Source organism: Meleagris gallopavo, chromosome 25, assembly GCF_905368555.1.
Source record: "Meleagris gallopavo chromosome 25, MGAL_WU_HG_1.1, whole genome shotgun sequence".
NCBI classification, from domain to species: domain Eukaryota; kingdom Metazoa; phylum Chordata; class Aves; order Galliformes; family Phasianidae; genus Meleagris; species Meleagris gallopavo.
The window spans coordinates 2752917-2777870 of record NC_139428.1 but is presented as its reverse complement, the minus strand read 5'-3'; the positions used below and the strand labels follow the sequence as shown (position 1 = coordinate 2777870).

Genomic DNA, 24954 nt, shown 5'->3' with positions numbered 1-24954 from the left:
AGGTGTCAAGATTGATATTCACTTATTTAGCACGGCTTTCTTCTATCATATTTCCCCCGCCCCCAACCCAAGGGGGCTGTTAAGGAAGGCAGGATAGGCAATTGTTCAGCCAAGACCATTATTCCCAAGCAGCATCTGCTGCAAGCTTTAGTGCCTGAAAGAAAATAAAAATAAAAAATCACACCCCTCATTTCAGGAGCAATTAAACCCACTTAAACCAGAAAACCAGCATAGTGCATGTGGGACCAGGATGCTGGAGGCACAGTGAGAACCATCATTAGCAGTTATTACCTTGGGAACAGCCCTCAGGTGGGACACAATCCAGGCAAGATCTCACCGATAACATTACACTCAGCACAGCTTTGCTGAGCTCTGCAATTTGGGTCCAGGTAAGTGGAGCCAGGCAACCTCACATGGGCCTCTTCCACCCAGATGCCAGCTCTTCCAATCTTCCTTTTATTTTTTTTTTTTTTGCAGCTTTTGTTCAGATCTAATTATACAGTCAAGGGAGAGGGATTGCCTTCTGCACACTTCCCACCGTGCAAATACACAATTTCCATTTGATTCACAAGTTAATCTAATCAGAAGCATCATGTCCTACAGGTGTACACGAGACACTTATTAAATCCCTGGAAATCTTTAGGGCAGGAATGTGTGCACCTATAAAAACATATTTCTTCTGCAAAACAAATGCAGGGTGCTCACCTGTGGATACAAAACACGCCATGACCACGTGGGCAGATCCCAGCAGTGTGCAAAGCCCTCTGCCACGCACACATACCTGCACTTGCACGTATTTATTCTGGCTTGCAGCCAGCAGGGGAAAGAGCTGTCTCCCTGCAGCACCAACACATTGCTCTGCTGCTGCAGAGGGGAGGGAAGAAAGGAAAGCCAGGAAAGCATCAGCCCCTAAAATGGAGCCCTGCAGAACTCTACCACAGATTACATCAATTTGCTTCGTTGGTCAACGAGTTGTGTGACCTTGCCATAAAAAGAGATTAAGTTCATTAACCAGGACCTTCCTCTCATGAACCCGTGTTGGCTGTGACCAATGCTGTGCTGCCTTCCAGATGTTTCTCAATAACTCCCACAATAATTTTCTCCATAATTTTGCCAGGCACTGAAGTGAGCCTGACAGGCCTGTAATTACCTAGAGAAGCCCCAGTGATGCACAAACAGACAATGCAAACAAAGCACAAAAGATTCAAATAAAACACAATGAAAGGTTCTATTATTGAGTCTTTGCCATCTCCTCTTAATTGCACGTGGGGCTGCTTGTCAACCAGTCCTGGTAACTCAGATCATCATCATCAAGTGCAGAGGGGGGAAAGATTCAGTCTGTCCCTTTCAGGTCTGCTTGCTTGAAAAGCAGCAGGGAACACCTCAGTCCCATGGAGATGGAGAGCGTAAGGTGGGAACGTCCCCATCACACAGTGAGGTGAGTGCAGAGCCCTCAGCTCAGCCACGGCACCCACTGAAGCTCTTCTGCAAGCTTTCAGAGACACCACACTGCCCTGGCCATGGAAACGCAGGAGCTGCAGCAGCTGAGCTTCACACCCTGTCATTAGCTAATTTAGATAAACTGAATATCTAATGTAGATAAATTAAATAGGGTTAGCTGGGCCAAACCCACTCGTAACATTTGCAGTGCATCCATGAACCCAAAGATACGTTGATTCCTCCTGGGATGGAAAGTGCTCACTGTACCAAGTTCGGTCCGAGCGGGGAGCAGGCAGCCCTGGTTAATCAACGTATAGTGAGAAGCATCTGGAGTGATTACAGTATAGCAAGGAAAACATCTGGAGCTACTGTATTAATATACAATAAGAAAGCAGCTGCAGCAGTCACAGCACAGTGAAAACAGCTGATGCAATTAGAGATTAAAAAAAAGGCATCAGGAGCACAGAGCTGGGTGCTCATGGCTGAGCAGGCTCAGGTCTAAGGACACAGCGTGCTGATAGGATGCAAGAAGTGATCACTGTGGTTTTAGGATTTAGAGATTGAAGTGGGACCAAAGATCCAGACCAGGTTTGCTTGAAGGGTGTGCACCTTTCCTTGGTGCCTGGATAGGGCACTGGGTCTCAGAAAGCAGGGGAAGACAAACAGTTTGGCTGTACATGAAGAGCTTGTGTGCAACTCAAATGCAAAGTTAATGGGAGAAAAGCAAAGGGAAGCTGAGCAAAGCTGTGCTGGGAACACGCTGACCTCCAGTTCACAGCACTCACCAAGAAACCCAGCAAAGCCAACTTAATCAGCCTGAGCTCTGCAGATGAAAGGAGTCGCCTAAGTGCAAAGCATTAATTGCTTTGATCACTGTTGCTATTGCTGCTAGGTTTTAATTCCACAACATGGGACGAATGAGGGCTCCCCATGTGGGCACGAGTTGAGATGGGCATCACTGCAAGGGGCACAGCTGAAATCCTACAGGACGGGGATTTCTCCGGGTAGACACACCGCCCCATCACAATCCAACCGACGCACAGCATTCCTCCCAAACCCCTCATGTGAGGGTTATCCTTACCGTCCTCATCCGTCTGGAATGTCACCTCCTTGCCCTCCTTACGGCCCTCGGGGTTGGAGAGGATGAGTTTGACGTGGATGTTCCTGTAGGGCAGCAGGTTTTTGATGGTGTAGCGGTTGGCGTTGCGCTCCATCTTGGCACACTCACGGAAGGTCTGGTTGAGGCCACTGCCCACCAGGTAGCGATAGCACAGCGAGACGCTGTAGGTGTGGCAGCGGGTCAGGTTGTAGCCCAGAGGTTCCCATTGTAATGTCAGCTGCCTGGATTGGATCTCGGAGAAAGCCAGGCCTTTGGGGGCCCGCATGGGCTCTGCCAGGGAGAGACGGAATCAAAACACGTTGCTCTAAGTGTTTAAGCTAAAGCATCTTCGATTGCCGTGGAGGGGAAGACTTCATAGAGTGGAAGTATGGCAGGCGTGCACAGCAACCCTGAGCTCTAAACAGGCTTGCTGCCCAGATTGTGGAGTCTCCTCCTTGAAGATTCTCCAATGTGAGCTGGATGTGGTCCTGGGCAGCCCTGCTTGATCAGGGTGAACCAGATGGACCCTTCCCACCTCACCATCCTGTGACTTCCAAGGCCACCAGCACCACCTCTGCTCCCCCTCACCCATTAATGGGACACTGGGAACACAGCAATGTGGAGCAGTGTGCCTCCCAATACTGCAACTGAGATGGCAGCCCTCAGCTGTCCATCAAGCTGATGGCAAACTCTCAATAGGACAGAGTGAGTAAGAAAAAAATTATTATTTGCATAAATAGGAGGAGCCAGGCTCCCTTGCCAAGAGTATGCATATGAGTGGTTTGTGTTAGCCCCAATTAATTCCTTTAAGGACCTAAAGGGTGAGAAAAGGATGATGAGAGTGAATTTTTTAGGTCTATCCCAGAACAGATCCTCAGGGAGAATCCATGCTGCAAATTCCCATGGGATTTGTGCCACGGAGGACTTTGGGCAGCCCAGGGCTGCAGAAGGTATTTGCAACCTCACTGGATACTCCAGATGTCCTCCTCACAGGATGTCCTCACTGCCTCCACTCCCAGCCTGAGTCCCTTCTATGCCTGGTTCAAGGACTCAGCTCTGGTACCACCGTTAGCAGAATGAAGATTCTCACCCCCATCCCCATCAGCAACCAACCCATCACCTTCTTCACCCATCAAGAACCCATCTCCTTATTCCAGCGCATTTAAATGATCAGTAGGGAACAGACAGCCCAGCATCCCCAGGCCAACACACACAGACATGAATAGCAATTCAGCAAGAGCTCAGCTAACGAGGATGTCTGCAGGCACCAGCATCACTGAATATTTCCATGTAATTAGTGCCAGTGCCAAGCCACCCGTGCTCACAGTTGCTAACACAGCTGCATGGACACAGGCACAGTGTCAAACACGGGTGACAGCACTGGGCATCTCCTGTTGCTCCAGGGCAGGATGCATTTATCCATTAAGTGGATTCTTCCAGGGTCCTTTTGGATCAGATTCTGCAAAGCCCACTGCCACCATGGACTGGTCCAGAGATGCTGCAGAATGATGGCTGGCACATCCAGGAGGATATGGGGCTGGTGACCGAAACGCAGCCGCTTCTCTGATAGAAGAACAACAGTTGCTTAATCCCACCATGTGCTAGGTTGGGAGTGAAATCCATGCTTGTATCACACTGGAAGAGCACTGGAAGCCTAGACTGGAGGTGGAGACCGTTGGAAATCGAACACAGAGCGGCTCTGATCAGCTTGGAGGTAATCATGAAACCCAGACTTACTTGCAGCACTTGTAAGAATTAACTAGGAGAAATACTCCTTCCAGCCCCAGGCTGCTGCACCCTGCTAAGGGTTTGCATCTCCAGATCTGCTCCTCTACCAGTGTCAGAAGCCAGTCCCCCAAAGTTATGGACATGGCCAGAGCTGCAATGCTCCAGCCCCAGAACGTCCCAGCCCTGCAGCTGTTCCTGCTCCACTCCTGCCATGCATTGGTGTGACAGCACAGGACAATGTGCACAGGGGTGGCAAGTCCCAGCTTGCTGCCATGTCACCAGCACGATGACAATGCAGGGACAAGCCCATCCCTGCGCCTCGGTGGCTGCTTTCAAGCTCAGAAGGAAGGATGCTGCTGGCATAGCACTCTCAAAGGAGTGCCCACAAGGACAGGGACCACATCCCCTCCATCAAGAGCAGTCAGGCTTGGCTGATTAAAAACAATAAAATAAGCTCCCAGAAAGGAGCCAACCCACCTGCACACTTGGTGCGGCTGATGAGGGGGGGTCCCGGTTTGCCTGTGCCCCCTTCACCAGGACGTGTCAGCAGGACACTGATCTCATACTCTGTGTCAGGATCCAGGTGCCAGAGTTTGTAGGTCTGCATGTTGACAGCGTGCACCTCTGACCACGGCCCCGAAGTCATGCGGTATTCTATCTCCTTGCGCACGATGGGGCCGTCGCCGATGATGGAGTTGGTGTTGAGCTGGATGATGAGGTAGGTGGAGCCAGCCCGCAGCAGCTGGGGGGGTGCGATGGGTGTTGGGGGCTCTGGAAGAGAGAGGAGAAGCAGCTGGAGCATCTCACCCCATCCCAAAGCTGGAGCATGTATGCCCAGAGGACAAGCAAAACTGATAAGGGAACGACACCGAAGTATTCAACACAAACCAGACATTAAATGTCAGTCTGTGCCATATGAATCTCTCTAACAGCCCTGGAAGCATCAAGGTTCCATATGACCAAATCTTATTATTTGTAGAAGATGCACTGCCTGGCATTTATCAAGGTGCCACAAAGTTTCATCGGAATGAATTAATTCCCTTCAACTGCAATCAAGAATCAATGAACTAAGGCCAGTGGGAAAGATAGTGTCCCAGTTTTATGTTGAGCCACTGCATACTGACTTGTTTGCAGTGAGTTAATTCAATCTCAGTGCCCTGACACCTCCAGAATCAGGAGCGAGAAGGAGCGCAGTGCATAGAGGTAACAGTGGGCACCCACCTTTCACAATGAGCTCAGCAAAATTGGAGACCCCAGAGCCACGGCTGGACTGGGTGACACAGCGATACAGGTCCTGCTCGCCCTTGGACACCTCGTCCAGCTGGAAGGTGGCCAGGAAGCGCCGGTGGCTGATGTGCTTCACGGAGGCAGCGGGGACCATTTCGCCGCTCTGCCTCTGCCCAGTGGGGAGAGAAAGGCACGAGGGGAGCTCAGCGTGGCACTCAGAGCCACCAAACGTGGCCCTCGAGGACCGAATCCTTGCCACGCACAGATCTCACCTGCATGAGGAAGCGTTCTGCCTCGGCAGCCTTGCCAGCAGCCACACACTGGAAGGTGGCATTTTGCCCCGCGTTCACCTCCACGTCACCCAGGCGGGAGAAGTGAGGGGCTTTTGCTGCCATGGAACAAAAAAAAGTATTAAGGAGGCTCTTGTCTGCCTCATATCTCCACTGCAGCCCCAAAACTTGCCCGGTTGGAGCCAAGCTCGCAGCTGGCAGCTTCCTGCAAGTAAAGGATGGGCTCACGTCCCATCTGCACAGCCCAGCCTTGGATCCCTCCCAGGAAGCCCACAGAGATGCCCCTGGGGTAGGACTTCCATCCCTGCAGGAGCCTGCACTTCCCCAAGGCCCTTTGACAACTGAAGCAATACAGGAGCTGCTGGTGACGGAGGTACAGCTGCCCAAGGAGATGGGACATCCAGTGCCCTGGTGACAACAGGACACTCAGGTGCCACAAGGCTGCACCCCAGCGCTCACAGTCCCTAGGAGCATCCCAGCCCAGCAGCACCCACCACGCACAGCACCCCCAACTTCCACCTGCACTCACAGCACGGATAATTCAAGAGCAAGATGTCATCCAAGCCAAGGTAGCCCCGGCGCTCGCTGGAGATCACCGCCTCGAAGAGGACCTGTGGCACCGAACAGAGGGGTCAGGCGCGGCGGAGCGGTCCCCTAACCCGGGACCGAGCCTTTGGAGCTGGCCCCATCTCCTGAGCAAAGGGATTTTAAGGCACGTTTATAGCAGGTGACACGGGGTCTATAAGGGATGGGGGGGGCCGGGGAGGACTCACCTGGTACTCGCTGGGCCAGAACAAGCTGACGGCCAGCTCAGCCTGGTGCCACTGGCGGCCGTGGGAGCCTGAGGCATTCCAGACTGCGCTGCCCACCGGGCCCCCCATCACCCGCACGTAGGCACTGAGGGTGCCAGGGCTGTGGCCGTCACGGCTGTACATGAAGTAGCTGAACTGCAGGCAGTGCGTGTCGTTCTCGCTCAGCGCCTGGAAGAGCAGGTGGGCCCGCTGACCAGCGGCGTGCTGCGAGGCGTTCACCATCAGGTAGGAGCCTGAGGGAAAGGGAGAGGAGGGAGAGCGTGCAACTGTGCCGGGATTCAGCCCTGGGTTGGGGACATGGAGGAAGTGGGGGATCTTGAGGATGAGGGTCACAAAGATGATCAGAGGGCTGGAGCACCTCCCTGATGAAGACAGGCTGAGGGAGCTGGGCTTGTTCAGCATGGAGAAAAGAAGGCTGCGGGGTGACCTCATTGCAGCCTTCAGTACCTAAAGGGAGCCTACAGACAGGAGGGGAATCAACTCTTTGAAAGCATAAATAACGGCAGGACAAGGGGAAATGGTTTGAAGTTGAGGGAGGGGAGATTGAGGTTGGACATCAGGAGGAAGTTCTTTACAGAGAGAGCAGTGAGGTGCTGGAACAGCTGCCCAGAGAGGCTGTGGATGCCCCGTCCATCCCTGGAGGTGTTCAAGGCCAGGTTGGATGGGGCCCTGGGCAGCCTGGGCTGGTGTTAAAGGCGGAGGTTGGTGGCCCTGCATGTGGCGGGGGGTTGGAGATTCATCATCCTTGAGGTCCCTTCCAACCCTGGCCATTCAGTGATTCTGTGATGAGAGAAGGCCGAGGCAGATGGTCCCCCTGTGACACCAAGTCCCACTGCACGTGCCACCAAGCCCTTAATGGCAGACCTTGCAGCTTCCCATTAATGCCCACAGCTCCAGCGGTGAGCCCCCACCCTGACCCGACCCATTTAATTCTCATTTCCTTCGTATCATTGAGCACGCAGTTGTTGCTGATTTTAAACTGTGCTCAGCAGGCTCTCATAGGGATAAAAGTGCTTACCAGCATAATGAGCCCACCGGGATGCCCATCTCCTGCTGTCCCCATCCCCAGAGCCTTTGGTCTCCCACCAGCAGGCATTGCTGCAACCCAAAGCCACCAGCAGTGCTGATGCTCATCCATAAGAACTGAACACCCAAAGGGGACCCAAAATGCATCACCCACCCTGTAGGCTGCACGGCAAAACCCTGCCATGGAGGAGCAGAGTCCTGCAGCCACTGGGGTCCCATGGCCAGCTCTGCCCCAACCCACCCCAGCAAAGACAAGATCATTCATATTCCATCCCTTTTAATAACTGCACATGCTATAACTAACAAAGCCAGGCCATTTATCCAAGTCAACCATTGTCTTCCTGACAGCAGCCTCTTAATAATTAATAGTTCTCACCGCTGTTTAATTTACATGAATCCACGCGTTGTCCTCCCACCAAGCAGCTCTGTGGGCACCCAGTGAGCCTAGCAAAGGCACGGGGACATCCACGTGCTTGGGAGCTGCACTCATGGGTGCTCCCACCTGCACCTGGGGAAAGGCAGTGCTGCACCACAGCACCTCCTCCATCACATCCTTAGAGATGGGAGCCAGTGGGGCAGTGAACAAAAGGGGAAAGAAATGAAATCACCAAAACGAATAACCCTAAAATTTGGGCTGTATCCACAGGTCTGCATTGCCACTCTGCATCTGAGCCCTTCCAAGCAGACGTTCAGGGTGAAATAAACTTATTTTCCTCAGATAACACAGCTGCATTTCACAGAGAGAGAGGAAACCAGTGTGTGGCTATTCCTTTGGTAGCTCTCATGGTGCTTTTTTTTTTTTTTCCCCCCCCCCACCCCATCAAAATTATTGCTGCACCAAAAGCCAATGCCATCCCACACCAACCCACGGGATACCTCTGAAAGCAACCTCAGCCCACCTGACCTTCCAGGCTCCCATCAGGACACGGTGTCCTTCCTCCTGCCCACAAATAAAACCAGAGGACGTGAAAAAATAAGGAGGCTGACACTAAAATTAGACCCCCAAGGAGTTATTTTAACGACTGAGCTGTGTCTGATGGGACTGCTGCTGCAGCATCACCACCAAATGCAGAGTCCTGGCTGGCAGCTCCTCCTTGTTCTGGCAATAGGCTGGACGGGTGCAACATCCCTCAGGCTTTCTTGCAGGTATTTTTCCAAATCTCAGCATGTTTCTGGCTGTTTTTCAATACAGTCCATTTCTCAAGGCAGCACAGCCCCAGCTGGGTGCCCCCAGGAGCAGCAGTGGGGCAGTGCCAGCACATGCGGACTGCAGCACTCAGTCCCAGCGCACCGTGCAGCCCCACAGGGCTTGCAATTAAAAATTATCCTAATTGCTTCAAGCAGAGCCAGAGCCCAGGAGGCAGAGAGGCTGCATCCCTGCCCTGCAGCATCCCAGAGCCACGGGGCCGGGCAGCCAGAGTGCAGTGCTGTATCACAGCTGTGTTTTTTGAGTCCTGTCCATACGCTGGCAGTACAACAAAAACCCACTCCAGAAAGCACAATGGGAATTATTCCCAAGCCTCACATGAAACGGGCATCTTCAGCAGCCACGGGAAGGGGACACGACCCACCAGGATGGCTGCAGCCCCCCCAGGAAACCTTTCCTCCCCAGCAGCACTGAGTCCATTAGTGCAGAGAGTTTGATCGATGCTGTGCTTCGTTTGGTAAATCCTTTCTCCGCTGTTCAATCCAATGTAAGGTCAGCTTTAATTGACACACCAGCCCTGCAGGCTGTCACCTCGCCTCGTCACCAGGAGTAATGAGCCATCCCCCCCAGGACAGGCAGCCCCTCTGCCTGGGAGGACACGGGCAATGTAATTTAATTTAGTTTTCAGGTGGGTTTCCAGGGAGAAGCCCAACTGCTCTGCGGAGACGCAGAAGAGTCTTAAAAGCGCTAAATAACATTTCAAATGAAAACAGAAATAAGTTTCTGCTGTGTCCCCAATGGGAAAACCAGCACATCGGTAGGTTAGAGTTGTCAGCAAGGAGCATCTGAGGTCTAAGCTGCAAAATCCCCTCTGCCTCCGGTGTCTGTGTACGGCAAGCCCTGGACCTGTCCCCGCAGAGTCCTTCTGCAAAGTCCCCAGCCTTGCTTCCCCATCTGGGGACGTGAACCCTCCTTCAGATCCCAACCAGGTGCTTTGGGAGCACCAGCAGCAGTCCAGCCCTTCTCCCACCCCAACCTCACACCTCATTCAGTTTTTATCCCAGGAAACCACAGAGAGGGGATAAAAATGGAGAGCTACAAAGAGGCGGCAAAGCAGCACACGAGGAGAGCAGCAGCACCCAGCTCCTGCCCTGAGCATCTCCCCAGAGAGCCGCAGCACCAACCCCACCATCACCCGGAGGCTCAGAGGTGCCACACCTGGAAGCCAAAATCAAGGTCAGTTTTCTGAGCCCCAGTGCTCAGTGTGTGGTTTATAAAAGAGACAAGCAGGGAAGCAACTGCTCCACAGAGGGATCTTTTTAACATCACTGAGTTTGGAAGGAAAACTTTCCAATGCTTTGCAATGCAAACCTAGCAAAAGAAGCTGTTCACAAAGCAGAGCTCCATCCCGCACCTGCTCCCTCCAACAGATCCCAACATTACTCCAGCAATCCCAGCCCATCTTCAGCCCAAGTGTGGGCAGAGCAGCTCCGCAGCCACAGGGCTGCAGCCCAGAAACAAGCTGAAAAAGCAGAACTGCAACGTGGGAGAGCCCCATCCGTCTTCTTTATGAGAAAGAGGGAGACGAGTCAAGATGGAAAGAGAGGGAAAAACAAACACGGCAAGAAAACAAAAAGAAAGAGGGGAAAAAAAGGTAGAGGCGGGTGGCCTGCAGCCAGCATCCGCTCCAATAAATCCTGTGCTCCTCAAAGCTGGCTGATCTCCAAGAAAAACTCATTTTAATCCAAGACCACGAGACTCCTTTGTGAAGTGCTCCCCGGAGAGATCCTGGTGCTGTGCAATGGTGTTTCTGCTGGGGGGGCACCTTGGGGAGCCCCTTGGAAGGAGCTGAGCACCCCGCAAGTGCCACCCACTGCTCGCTGACCCACGCTGGGGTTGGGACCCCCTCCCTGCACACCTATGGGCTGCACCATGCCACGCTGCAGGCTCCAGCCACCTGCAAGCCCCCTGGCTTCAAACTGGTATGCTTCGTTGCTGCTTTTAAATTGCAGCTGAAAACTGAGCAGAAACTCCAATTACAGGTTTGAGGCTCTGACATCAACCCCCAGCATCCCCTCCCCAGCTCCGCTTCCCGTCTCGCTGCCCCCAGGTAAAAGCCCCATCAAAGAACAAATTAGGTTAGCTCAGTTTAAAGCAATTATCTCCATTATCTGTAATTATTTCTGTAGCAGAAACTGCTTTGGGTGCCCAGGATGTGCCAACCCCCCTAAACCCCAAATGTCACCCAGGGCACTGCCCAGGGAGGGGGCTTACAGCAATCCCCCCATCCCAGCCATCAGAGCAAGGAGCCAGACCCACAAAGTAACGACGAGTGGCTTCAAAGTGATGTGATTTTAAAAGAGAAGAGAAAAATCTCCGTCTGCATTTTTCCTCTCACAGCTCCTGAGACGTTAGGGCTGCCTGCAGCTCACAGCCACAAGCATCTGCCCGTATCACAAGAGCCAGAAGCACACTGCTCCCTTTCCCATGACTCCTGGACAGGGGAATTTCTCACTAACCACCAAATACACCAGAAAGGAAAGAGCAGAGGTGCCCTTAAGGAGGGATTTTGGGTGCCATCCTGACACTGCTGCAAGGAAAGCCCAGAGAGGGGGCACACCACCCTGCAGCACAGCCTCAAGTCCAGTGTCCCCAAACTGTGACATCCCCGAGGCCACGTTAAGGACCAACACAGCTCATCACACCTCGCCGTGGGGCACAGCAGCATCCCAACCACGAGATGGAGGGTGAATCAAGTCAACCCAGGGGCAATTCCCATCCCAGGCATGTGACCGGCTCTGGGTTTGGGGTTGGGACTCACCGTGGGGCAGGTCGGCCGTCAGGTGTGGCATCATGTAGCTGCGGACCAACTCCCACCCGAAGTCATCATCCTCACCCTGGCTGTACTCACACTGGTTCAGATCGTCGTCCTCCTCGAAGGTGCAGCCCGCTGCGGACAGACAGACAGACAGACACAAAAATCAGCCCTGGAAAAGCAGCTGCTCTGTCCCCAGAAGCCCAGCTGGGATGGATGCTGTTGCACCCTACAAAATATTGAGGTGCACCCAGCCATCCCCCCACGCTCCCACTTTTGCAAACGCAGGAGCAAAGCTGCCCCGTGCCTCTCCCCCTCCTCTCCCATGCAGTGAGATGAGCTGCCAGGCCTCAGCCCCAGGGAGGTCACAGCTGAATCAATGACCTCAGAGGTCTTTTCAACTTAAATGAGTCCATGACCCAACTCGAGCTGCAGCACAGGAGCAAGGTCACAGCTTTACTTCCCAGAGGCTTGCTACTAAAACAGGAATTTCCCCCACAAAACAGCACTGACTGCAGCCATTGCACAAGAACCCACAACTGCACAGACTTCGCTTTGGCCTTCAGACCATGAGCCCAGCAGATCTGCACACTGCTGCCACAACAGTGCCAAGCCTCACACAAGACCTCCAGCAGCAACAACAGCAACTGCACTGCTGGACTCCCAGCTACAGGCTGTCACCTCTGAGCACCTCGAGTTGTTTCTTCCCCTTTGCAAAGAGCAAAGCTGAAAGCTGCACTAAAGCCAAGAGCTGCACATTTGTGGTCTGAAGGGCTCCACATCCATCCCTTCTCCATCCATCCATCCATCCATCCATCCATCCATCCATCCATCCATCCATCCTCCTCCAGGAAAATGAGATCTGGGGAGCTGTTGCAGGCTGCCTCATTAACACTGCCCCAGTGTTTTACTAAAATCACTGATTACAAGTATGGGGCTCCAGGGGGAATTAAGCCCCTGGGCTGGTGAGGGCAAGCACGTTAGGAAAGCCCTGGGCAAGCAGAAAGAGAGAGGCAAACGTCTCCTGAATGGGTCAGTGGGAAAGCAGAGCACAGGTCAGGGTGACACTTGTGGGTTTTGTGTATTTTAACCCCAAATTACACTGTTCAAACCTCCCAGTGCTGAGGTATGTGGGCTAGAAGGGCAGGGACCTCATAGATCTCCAAAGAGCACCAAAACAGCCAGCTTACCAAGCCCACCACTGCAAGATATGCACAAAATCGTTCTTCCCAACACTTAACATATATGAGAACAGAACTGAGCTTTTCTCTCCCTTTACACTCAGTGTTTAAAGCACTGGGGAGCACTCCAGCCTCAGCATCGAGCTTTCTTTCCTCCCCAGAACCACAAGAATGGGAAACTTCTTTTAGAAGGACTAAAAGCAAATCTTCTCCCATTCAGAGCACCGAGGAACGGAGCCTGCCTGCTTTCTCAGAGCCTCTCACTAAAAGGATCATTTGTGCTGTGCCAGCCCTGCATGGCAGTGCTGTGTGTGGATGCACTCCCAGCTCCTTCCCATCGCAGCATCTCCGGATCTGACAGCACCCACCACCTGGCTCAGCTTCCCAATGGGAAGGAGAAGCAGAAATGTGATCAATTTTTCCCTCGAAGGAAAGGAAAAAAATGCAAAAGTGTTGGAAATTTCTAAGCTATTTGAGGGAGAAAAAAAAAAGTGTATGTTTTTGTCTGAAGTCTGTTGAGTGGGTATTTGGAAAGGGAGAAATTTTGGGGGGGGATGATTTATCCCATCCCAGATCCACAGGGCTCTGGGATGCACGTGGAGCTGGCAGAGCCCTGTGTCTCAATGAAGGATCCCCCATCTCTGCTCCCACAAAGCATCCTCACTGCTCTCCTTGCACAGCCACACTGCATGGCATCACCTGAGCTCCCAGACCCCAACATCCCAGTGTTCAACCCAGTGTCCTCCAGCAGCTGTGACAGCATCACAGAACATCTTGTGTTGGGAAGGACCAGCAAGGCACCGACAGAGCCAGATACCTTCATGCCATTCCCCAAAAGTTCAGGGTTTATCAACATGCCCTGTGGGTGCTCCATCCCTGGAGGTGTTCAAGGCCAGGTTGGATGGGGCCCTGGGCAGCCTGGGCTGGTATTAAATGTGGAGGTTGGTGGCCCTGCGTGTGGCAGGGGGTGTTGGAGATTCACGATCCTTGAGGTCCCTTCCAACCCAGGCCATTCTGTGATTCATGCTTGCAAGCAAGGCAAGGCTTCCCTGCAACCTAAAATCCCCACCTGCAAGCACCAGGATGGTTTTTATCCACCCAAAGGATGCTGGCAGCAGCTCGTGCTCCACAGGAGCTGCTCTGGGTCCCAGATGCTTCCTAAAAACTTACAAACGGAAACAGAGAGCCCCCGCAGCAGCCCCTGCCTTGGTTCAATGCCAGGGAAGGAGCAGCTCCAAGAGCTGGAGGAGGTGAGAAGCAAGCAGCAAGAGCAGATTAAAATATCAGCGTGGGCACGACTGCCTGGTGCCAACAGCTCTGAGCATCCCAGATGATGCTGGAGCAGCCCGAATTAGCTGACAGCCCCCGAAACCCAGGGGATGGAGAGGGAAGAGACGACAGATCCATGCAGAGGAAGGAGGAAAAGAGAACACGGAGCAGCAGGCATGCCTGCCCACCTCTTCCATGCATGGAGGCGGTGCTCCTCTCGCCTTGATGTTAATTATGTCCTTTGCTGCTTAACACCGTGAGACACACTCCAGGGGCTTCTCCTTGTTGTTATGGAGCATCCCAGGGATGTGTGGATGGGGACCCAACACGGCGTCCCACAGCGATGCTGCATCAGCCTCAATCAAAGAGAGGCTTTAGAAACAGGGCCGTGCCCCAAACGCAGGCTGCCCCGAGCTGTGGTTAATGCAACAGCCAACATCTCTCCCGTGTACACCTGAGTAAGATGCTCTCGGTTCTGCCCTTAAGCACAAGGCAATGACGCTGCGGGTTTGGAGCCTTCCCACCCCCATGTCCCTCTGCCAGCCCCAGCTGGCACCAGGTTCCCTCCAGCCACAACAGGAGATGGCAGCGATGGGACATGCAGCAGGACGGGGCAGCCGAGTAGCAGGGACATCCAGGAGCACACAGGGATGCTGCACGTTCCCTCTCCACAAACACACAGCACCACACAGCTCCCAGCCCAACAGCAGCACCCGGCTGTGCCATTTCCAGCCTCTGCTGGAAGGAAGCTCCCACGTGCAGGCAGCAGACGCGGGAGATTGGGAATTGCATCCTGCAAGCTTGCTCTGCTCCCTGCAGCAGCTCAGCCCGTGCACTGCAGCATCCCTCCTCCCGACCCTGCTGGTGCACAACGCCCCACACTGCAGCACCTCTGCCCCAATGCTGCCCCAATCCCAAATCCCCCCAACTGGAGTCTCTGTAGCTTAAAAGCCCCCTGAGTCCAGCAAAAGGGAGATGAGCACTTGGGACACGAACACAACAGCCACTGCTCCGTGCATCACACACATCAGATCTTGCCACAACCCCAATCCTTGCTTCTCTTCATCACTCACTTTGGCAAAATAGAAACGTCTTTAAAAAAAAAAAGTACTCATTTCCTGGACCCGATGAAAGCTGATTAGATGGATATGGAAAGCAGCGACATTAAGATTCTTGCCAGTAGTTTGTTTTGTTTCTCCAAATCATTTTAAATATTGCGTTTAATAGAAAAATAATTTGCTCAGCTGTAAGGAACGTCAATTTGCAACTTGAAGCCTTGTATATTAGCCAAAGAAGCTAATGCGTAAACATTAGCAGCTCCAGTAACGCATGGGGTTTAGCCAATGCAATTCCAGGGAGAGAATAGCCAGATATTAAGACAGAGGATTTGCATAATAAGTCACTTACGCCTGATAACCCCAGCGCCTGGCACAGGGCTGGGAGAACAACATCTATCCACCAGCAACTGCAGACGTCATCCATCCGGGTTGCTGAAGACCCTCCTGATGGCTCCCACCTGCAAAGCCCTCACTGCTGGGACCCAAAACTCAGCGCCCGGTGCTGAGATGCTGCAGCACTCCCAGGTCCCATAGGAAACAGGGCAGGAATGTAATGCAGGGAAAAGGCGATGTGTACGGGGCTGGCTGTGGGCTAATGAGCTGCAATACGAGCACTTTCATAATTAACCGTCACTTAATTAACAAAGTCAGGGCTGCCTCTTCTGCACTAAAGGAAGAAAAACAAAGGCAGGCTTTTGGAAACCCACGGTCCTGGAGTTATTGATTGCTCACAGTGCAATTAAGTCTCAGGGCTGACAGGCAGGCAGCTCTGCTCCTCCTGCTCTTTGGGGGGGAAAAAAATGGCAAAAAAAGGTGATCTGGCCTTTCCTGCCTCCTGTTACCAATGGATGCCTGTGGGGAAAGCTCCCTGCTCCGTGTGCATCCTGAGAGCCATGCAGAGCAGGAGCAGTCTCACTGCAAAGCACAGGCTGGCAGCTCCAGGTGTTGCTATGATCACACTGTAAATCCGGAGCCACCAGAGCCCTCCGCTGCCTTTCCCAACAGCTTATTTATTGCTTTTAATACCTCCCTCCTTTTGCTCGCAGGGCTGTCTCTACAGAGCCAGGTTTGCTCTGCAAATGGTCCGTGTCATTTGTCAAAAAATTGAATTCCCCTTTTCTCCTGAACACGCGGGGGCTCTGGGAAGGGCTGTGTGTGCCAAGCAGTCTGCGCAGCGCTGCCCTGCTCTGCTCCCAAATGCACAGATTGCTCAAATACAGCAGGGATTCAGCAACACTTGCTGAGACCGAGCCTTGCACCAAGCCTCAGCCTTGCACCAAGCCCCAGCTCTGACCCAAGCCCTGCATTTTGCTGCAGGCAGGCAGACGAGAGGCAGAACTGAGCCACAGCAGCGCCGGGTGCATCCTGGCCATCACACAGCTTCGCCCTTCTCCTTTCTCCTCAATCTGTTGCATCTCAGCAGCTTCTCCCACGCAGAGGATTGGCCACGTGGGGACCTCATCGAGACTGGGGATGCAGACACCGGGCAGCAAAAGTGGATTCACCCAATGAGTGATGCTGATAAAACCAGAAATTCTCCAGCACGGAGATTCACTTTGAGATTGTTAACACAGGAGCGAAGTGGGACTGCTGTCAGCTGGGAAACAAAATCAATGGAATGTTATCACACAGCAAGGGGAAGTAGAAAGCGGTTGTTAGGCTAAAAATAAGACCCCCCAAAAAAGTGAACAGCACGGGGAGAGCTCCTGGGAAAAGCCCCTTCTGCCCCTGCACAGGAGCATAGGGATCAGTGGGGTCCATCCCCCTGCAACCCAACCAGCAGGTGGGTGAGCCAAACCTGGGCATTATGTAAAGAGCATTCAGTCAGGTAATTGCAGGGGACACTGAGAGATGTCTGCTTGCTGCTGATGGGTACAGCCCCACGTGGCACCCAGTGGACCAACCTAGGACATGGCAAATGCTTCATACTTGGTGCTGAGCCCCTCAGGGACCACCACTCAGGCATCTCATTTTGTGCCAAGCGAAGTCTTTGGAGGTTCTCAGCAAGCCAAAAGCTCTGCCAGAACCACATAAGGACCCATGAGGAATATGGGATACCCCATGACCAAGCAGAGACACCAGCCCTATACAGGTGGCTGTATCCCACAGAGCATCCCCAACTGTGCAGTCCCATGGGCACTTCCAGATCCACCCAAGCAAGGAAATATTGTTTGTCTGCAATCCGTTCATCCACCATGTGATGCTCCATCTCTTTCAGTGCATCAGGTTCCAGCAGCAACAGGAAGACCCCAGGCAGCTCCCAAAGGCCCCTCAATGGGAAGCAGCTGAGTCACAGCATCCCATCCCTGCAGTGCCATCATCCCTGTGATGCCATCACCCCCACGGTGCCCCAGCTGGGATGGGATGCGGGCAGGCAAAGTACTGGGCTGGAGCAGTTCGTGCTCCCATCTGTACTAATTGGGATCACTGCAGTGGATGGCTGTTGCACAGGGACACACATGAGGCTCAGGCAGCCTGGGGGCTCTGTGCCACTGCCTCGGTCAAACCAGCACTGCAGGGACAGCAGCCTTGTTACCACGATCAGGTCACCGCAGTCCCTTCGTGCTGTCGAGCTGGAGGGGCTCAAACAGCAGCTCAAGCCACAGCCCTCATTAAGTTAATGATGTCACACCAGAGCTCACGCACACAGAGGGGTCCGGGCAATCAGCTCAGCTTGCTGGGGTCTCCCAGCCCACCACCCCACGACAGGCAATTCCCTGCTCTTTTTCAAGCTACATCACAAAGCCCAGATTCAAAGCATCGCTCCGACCTCAATATTTACGGCCTCCATCTACAGCACGGCTCTGCTCCGTGCTCCACGCCGGTTCCTCACGCACCGGGACGTCGCTGCTGCAGCGGCCGCTGTCCCCGCTCCCCCTGGCGGCCGCGTACGGCGCAGCGCCCGGAGCGCCGGGGATGCCCGCAATTCAGCTTTGGGATCGGATGTCCGCTCCTCAGCTTTAGGATCGGGCAGATGGGGGACGGCTCGGAGACACGCAGCCACCGAGCTTTGCTTCGGGTGGGGATTAAAATCCGACGTCCCTGCGCTTGTTTCAGGATGCAACGCAAGCCAGGACTTGAGCGAAGCCGGGTTGCTGCCGGGAACGCAGCACAGCCAAAAAAAAGTCGGTGTTCAGCACCTCACGGTGCACAGCAGGAACGGTGCTGGTAGCTGCCAGCATCCAGTGGGTCTGCGTGCCCCCAGCACCAGCCCGGTGGGTGGGAACGGGGCTGACCCTGAGCTTTACAGCAGTGTTGGACTTTGGATCCGTGCACCAGGAAACAGCTCTGCAAACACCAGCGCCCTTGGAGCAGCAATGGGGAAGGGCCTCTGGTGCCTGCCAGCCCTCACCCTCCTCCTCCTGCCCACAGCCGCCCTTCAGCCCCGTGTCCCCAGGATGCCCCGCAGCTGCACCAATGCCCAGCACCTCCATGACCCTCATCTGGATGCGTCCCAGCACTGAAACCAACAGCAGCTCTGCCAGGCAGCGGCGGAGCGGGGCTCCAAGAGGCCATCTGCGGCGGAAAGAGAGCGCTCTGTCTCCAGGATGGGTTTATTTGAAGGCTGCCAAGAAGGAGGAGATCAGCCCCGGGGGGGGAAGCGCTGGGAATCCTCCTCTCCCTGAAGAGAAAAGCCTCAGGTTCCCCAGTATCACTGCTTTGGGACTGGGCGAGTGCCACAGCACGGGGCAGATGCTCCAGGGGATGGTGCTGTGGGGACTGAAATGGTGCTCAGGGGCAGCTGCAGAGCAAAGCCTCCGCCTGCCTTTGGGAGAGGAGGAGGAGGAGAAGGGTTGGGAATGTGACATTTAATCACGCAGCAACGAAAGGTTCCCAGACACGTCTAATAAGACAATTATAGTGCATGTTAATAATAGATTATTAAAAAGCTTATTTATGGAGGTTTAAGCAGGCAGATGGCAGGGCTGTGTTGATAAGGCTCTCCCCAGCCCCTCTCCGAGCATGCGGAAGGGATTTACCTGCTCCTGCTGCTTAACCCCTTTGTGGCTTCCAGCAGCAAAGCTGCAAACAGCTGGGAGGGGACCTTTAAAGGGGTGCCACCAGCAGGCAGAGGGAGCAGAGCCCAGGGGGGAGTGGTTCTCAGGGCTCTGGGAACTGTGCTGAAAAAATGGCTGTGAGCCGAGCAAGCTCCGTCCTGGTGCTAAGTGGGGGAAAACACTCAATTTGGAGGAAAAACACTGTCCCCACTGGCTGGCAGTGGGGGGGCTGCTGCTGCCCAGGCAGGGGTCAGAGCCTCTGATTTCCAGGGCTTGGATCCTGCTGGCTACGAGCAGGGAATGCTCCTCAGGAAGCTGAGATTTGGAAGGTTTGCCTTAGTTTGGATAAGGGAAAAAATGCTCAGCGCGGGCCAGGAGGTGACTCACCAGGATGGCGGGGCAGGTCCAGCACTGCCTGCAGCCCAGGAAAACAACCAGGGAGAGCAGCACCAAAGCAAAAGCAAAGCACACACTGAGGGGAGGGGGAAAACAGCACCGAGCTCTGACATCCCCCAGCTCTGCTTCAACTCCACGGGCAGCAAAGCCCTCTGTGCCCCAGTGCTGCCGGGGAGAGGGGAATATGGAGAGATGGAAATAGGGGGTATGGGAGGAGGGTGCTGCATCCCAAGGACAGCAGCATGAGCTTTTGGAGCATCTTGGAGTGCGGGGACCCTGTGAGGGGTCTGCATCATTACCCGCTGCTGTAGCACCAAGCATGGCATAAAAAGCAAAGAAATGCAGATGGAACAGCAGCCAAGGGAAAGATTCCTCACAACGCAACAAGAAAAGGCAGGGGGACAAAAAAATAAACCCATCCCAGCTGCCAGCAGCACAGCCCCAAACCCAGGGCAGCCCCCGGGGTCCCGACCCAGCGCAGGGATGCGAAGCTCCATCACCTCCATTATCTTGTGATGAGGACGCGGCCGTTACAGAGCGACGCGGCCGCATTTGTTCCGCTCCCCGACCCCAAACCCGACAAAGGGAACGCGGCCGCTCCCATTCACTCGGTGCAGACAATGCGGGGTCAGAGGAGAGGCCAAACCAATCCTCCCCCCCCGCCCAGCCCACCCCAATGCCACCGTCCTGAGGCCGCCGCGAAGCCCCACGCTCATGGCTTTGGGAGTGTGGGAACCTCTCCTAAAGGAATGATCCAAAGCCAAATATTTTATTGCCGCTGAATGCTCGGGATGCTGCTGGAAGAGCCCCCAATAGGGACGAGCAGTGCATTCCGGGGAGCACCTCCGCATCGAAGCTTTGAGGAGGTGGAAACGAGCAGCTCGGCACCCTCTATAGCTCCACACACCAAGGAACCGAGCAGCAGGTGCCCGCTGCCCTGCAGCACCTGACAGCAAGGCGATGCCCCCCCCAGAGTCCCCGCTGCGAGCAGCGCAATGCCGACAGCTCAGCTACGGCGTGATCGGAACGAACCGCTGAAGTTTGTGCGCTCCGGAGAGGAACGCGGAGCATCCAGCGGGCACAGGGTGCGCGTCCCAGAGCGGAGCAGACGCTGAAATTAACGATGGGATGGATGGAACAACGGCCCCGTATGGGATGGGGGGGCACACAGAGCCCCGCGCGTTGCGGACCCGAACCGCAGCATCCTCGGTCCGTCGGAAGGGCACCGCGTGGGGCAGCGGGGCTGAGCCCGAATTCGACCGGGGCGGCACCTCCAGCCCCAAAACCCCGCTCCAAACGGGTGAAAACACAACGACCCCCCAAACCACAGCGCTTCAGACGCGAATCCCTTCCCCGGCGAGCTGCCACCGGGGCGCGGAACCCCCCCGGAGCTGCGGGCACAGCCCCACGCCGAGCGGAGCAGCGCAGCCCCGTGCCTCAGTTTCCCCGCAGAGCCGCTCAGCCCCGCACCGCACGCGGTCACGGCGAACGAACGCCGCAAAACGCCGCGACACAGCCGGACCCGGAACGGTTCCCCATCCCCGCCCCGTGCCTCAGTTTCCCCGTACTACCCAAAAACCCACCGCCCTCCCCAAACTCCAACCGAGGGGTAACCACGCACCGGATCCCCACCCACCCCGCACCGCACCGCTCACCGGAGGGCGTCTCGGTGTCCAACGCGCAAACCCGCAAAGCGAGGGCGAGCAGCAGCGCCCGGGCGCTGCGCATGGTGCGAAGGCGGCGGCGGGGCGGAGGGGCCGGGGGCGGCCGCCGACACCACCGCCACCGCCGCCTCCTGCGGGCCCCCCGGATCCGGCGCAGCGGGGCCCGCGCGTCCGCCCCGCTCCTCAAATAGCGGCGGCCCCGCGCCGCCGTGACGTCAGCGCCGCCGGCCCCGCCGCCTCCACCGCCGCCACCGCCGCGGGCAGCGAGAGAGGGCGGGGAGAGGGCGGGGAGAGGGCGCCCCCTGGCGGCCGTACGGCGAGTAGGCAGCGCGGTGCCGCCCCCGCTGGGAGGGCGGGGTTGCGGGGTGAGCGGTTCTGAGGGGCTGAAGGCGGTTCTGGGGGGCTGAAGGCGGTTCTGGGGGGCTGAAGGCGGTTCTGAGGGCTCCAGGTTGCAGCAGGGGTGTAGGGGAGGTGTAAGGCTGGGGGTGCGTGGGGACAGGGGGTTGGAAGGTGGGGGAGGTTGCAAGCTTGTGGTCGCAAGGAGGTGATTGGTTTGGGGGATGCAGATGGGGCTGTGCGGGATGGATGGAGGTTGGTGACGTTCTGGTGGGGTGCGCGGCTCGAGGGGGTGCACGCTTGCAGGGGTGATGAAAGGGTGATAGGAGGAATCCCTGGGTGCTGTTGCATGGGGTGATTTGTTGATGGGGGGTGCAGGATTGGGGGATGCTTTGTTGCATCTTGGGGTTGCGTGGTTGCTGAGGGGTGCACAGTTGCAGGATATTGCCAGGGAATGCTCAGCACGGCTGCATGGGAGCAGTAGTGGCAATGGTGGGGTATCACCCAGCAGTGCCACCATCCCTGGGGTCAGACAGGTGGTGATGGATGGGGAGAGGTGCAGCAAGGGAAGGGAAGGGGGAAAAAAAAACATCCAAAGGGCAGAAAACGAGGAAAAATCTGCACAGGGCCCATAGGGACGTGGCAGTGCCAGGGGATGAAAGGGCTCTTGTTCGCCTGCACTCTCTGCAGCAGGAAAATGTTTACTCAAAGGCTGGGGGGCTGAGTTCTGCCATCCAGCTCAGCTCCTCCCTCTGCGTGCTCTGTGCTGCTGCTGCACCCCGAGTCCCTCTGTTTTATCCTTAGGGGGTGAAATCCAACCAGGTAGGAGCACTGCACCCTCCCAGCGCAGCCTAATTGTCATTAACCAGCAAAATCAAAGCTAATCCCCACCCCATTCTGCACTACTGAGGTCTGCAGCTGGCACATGGCTCTGTGCATCCATGGATTCACCCCAGTGCCAGCCTGGTGCCAGCTGCAGATCTGTGCACAGAGCAGGATGCATCAGTCTGCACCACCAAGCTGCAGCCAAGTCCTTTCAGGGGCCTTCATCCCTGCAGGGAAGAGGAGGAGAAGGAGCAGGGGTTGGGTGCTGTCTGTACGTGGGCCAGCTTTCCTGCAACGGAGCAGCACATGGCCTGGGAGCATGGCAGTGCCCTTGGGACAGCTGTGTCCCCATGACTCTGTCAGTCCCCATGGCTCCAGTGCGTGCTGAGCCCTGGGTTTGGTCCCTGGGACCACATCCCCTTCCCATCGCCACCCATCTCCTGCTGCCATCAGCCCCCAGCGCCTGCAGGAGCAATCGAGCTAAAATGAAGTAATCACTCTTCAAGTGCAGTCATTTGCAGAAAAAACGCAGGCCTCTCCGTGATTGCAAATGGTCTCTGCTGAAACCCTCATTCCCATTCCAAGGATAAATGTTTGCAGTTCCAGTGTGACGGCAGCCTGCAACACAGCCCTTGTGTCCTCACTGCGTCTCTGGGTTCCTCTGGATCGGGGACAAAAAGATGGGCTTTGGGGCTTTTGAGCCTCCTTGGAGCCAGCAGTGCTCTGGGGAGGATGTTTTCCTCTCGCTCATAAAAGGACAAAGTGATGGAGCAGGGCTGGCCCATAACCCCCCAGCACCCATGGGATGGGTGGGCTGCAGGAGCTGCCCTGCACTGAGTGGGACTCCCACCCCCAAACCTCTCCTTATTTCAGAACACCACACTTTCTCCCTTTTTCCTGCGAGGACATTGGAGCTATGAGGACACAACCTGGCTGTGCATCCCCCAGCACTGCACAGCCGTCCCACACCCAATTTTTTACCTTCTGCTTTTGTCCCTCTATCTCTCCCACGCCGCCCTCTCTCCCTCTCCCCCCTTCCCTTTGCTTCCCTCTTCTTTTTTCTATACCTCTCCCTATTACCCACCATCCAGTCCTTTACTTCTAATAAGTCCCTGCTATTTTCTCAAATCACCGCCTTTTCCTAATGCCCCAAATCCTTCTCTTTCTTAGCAGACAAAACAGCTGATCTCATCCCGCCCAGCGGTCAGGCCGGATGTAATGGGGCTATTAGATGAGTTATCACTGCCTGAAAGGATGAAATAACTCTGTGCCTTCACCCAAATAAACCAGCAGAGCCACTCGTGGTCCTGTGCGTGGCAAAGAAGGAGCGAGAGCTCCCGGAGGAAAGAGCTGTGAAGATGCTGCAGGAGTTACATGGTGTGACATGGGGTTAGAGCTTAGAGTTAGGCTGTGTTGCTTCAGACTCAGCTCCTCTGCCCTGGGGTTTCCCAGTGGGGAACTGGGAAGAGCTCAAAAACTATTCCAGAGCATCACCAATCAGGCTGCAGTGCTTAACACAGGGCCACAGCTGCAATCCCAAGCGTGTGGATTTGCCCCTTTCTGATTTCAGCAGTAAAATGGTTTTAATAAGAAAAGAATTAAGGCACAACAACCCAGCGGATCTGCCCCAAAACACAGCCTTGTCTCCTCCAGCATTGACCTTTTTCCTTAAGAGAAAGTGAGGTGGGAAATGAATCAGCCCATGTGCTTTGGGACCCTGATGGCATCCAAGGCAACGAGAACCATTCTGGGTTTGGGAGTGCTCAGCTTTCCCACTGCCACCTCTGGATGCTGCCAGGCCCGCTCTGAGCAGAGGATGGAGCAGTGCTTTGTCCAGCATTCCTAATTACTTCTTACGTTGGGGATGACACCGCTTTTCCAGTTTATTTTCTTTCATCGGGTTTGATTTCGGGTGCTGTTTGCCCTCCTCGCAGCTCTGCTTTGGTGCTCTTCCAAACTCCGTCACAGAAAGGATGCGCTCGGCAGTTTGCAACACAAAGAGCTGGTCGGGCATTTGGGCTGAGCAGAGCTGAGCTGAGGCACCAGCAGAGCCCCAGGAACAATGGATTCCCATCGCAGACAGCACTGCTTGTGCTCACAGTGCATCGGGAAAGTTCTGCTGTGGTCGGGGCAGAATGGAGACGTGGGGACCTGGGGCTGAGGAGGGAGGAAGAAAGTTTGGAAGAAACATTAAAAGAAGCAGAAAAGGTGTGCTGATTTGATTCATTTCTGAGCGTTCTTCTAAACTATTTCAAGAGCTTTCCTCTGCCTAGAGGAGACTCTGCTCGTATGGGATGCATATATGTAGATGTATGTAAGGATATTAGTGCATGTGCATGCACGAGTGTGTCCGGGTGTTTCTCTCCCTGCAAAAGGACCACGATGACATTTTAGGTCTCCACTGCTCACAGCACAGCTGGATCCTTTGTCTGCTCCTTCCCTTATTGATGGCTCCAGCGAAGCCTCCTTTTTCATCTCATTGGCAGAGGATCAGAACTCATCAATCCTCAGTTAGCTGCTGAGCACTCTGTTTCTTTTATTATTTTCTTTTATTATTATTATCTCAGAATGAAACAATTCAAAGGGAATAGGGAAAAAAAAAAAAAAAAAGTAATAATGCAGGCTGTTCTGGAGGCACAAGGC

At 54.8% G+C, this 24954-nt stretch overlaps 1 protein-coding gene across 3 annotated transcripts in view; it reads right to left on the bottom strand.

Annotated features, from left to right (window-relative positions):
- Nucleotides 1-21408, bottom strand: part of PTPRU (protein tyrosine phosphatase receptor type U) — a 46198-nt gene extending 24790 nt beyond the window's left edge. The window contains exons 1-8 of one of the 3 annotated variants that reach the window (XM_085208622.1): nucleotides 21142-21408; nucleotides 11591-11719; nucleotides 6558-6829; nucleotides 6314-6395; nucleotides 5767-5882; nucleotides 5489-5663; nucleotides 4745-5038; nucleotides 2522-2830 (exon numbers count right to left, since the gene is read on the bottom strand). In XM_085208622.1, coding sequence (XP_085064748.1) covers nucleotides 2522-2830; nucleotides 4745-5038; nucleotides 5489-5663; nucleotides 5767-5882; nucleotides 6314-6395; nucleotides 6558-6829; nucleotides 11591-11719; nucleotides 21142-21214 — 1450 coding nt within the window. In that variant the 5' untranslated portion in view covers nucleotides 21215-21408. Of the gene's footprint in view, nucleotides 1-2521; nucleotides 2831-4744; nucleotides 5039-5488; nucleotides 5664-5766; nucleotides 5883-6313; nucleotides 6396-6557; nucleotides 6830-11590; nucleotides 11720-17862; nucleotides 18316-21141 lie in introns of those variants that run through there. The other 2 variants (XM_085208623.1, XM_085208624.1) reach the window with 2 other exon arrangements.
- Nucleotides 21409-24954: the final 3546 nt, after the last annotated feature.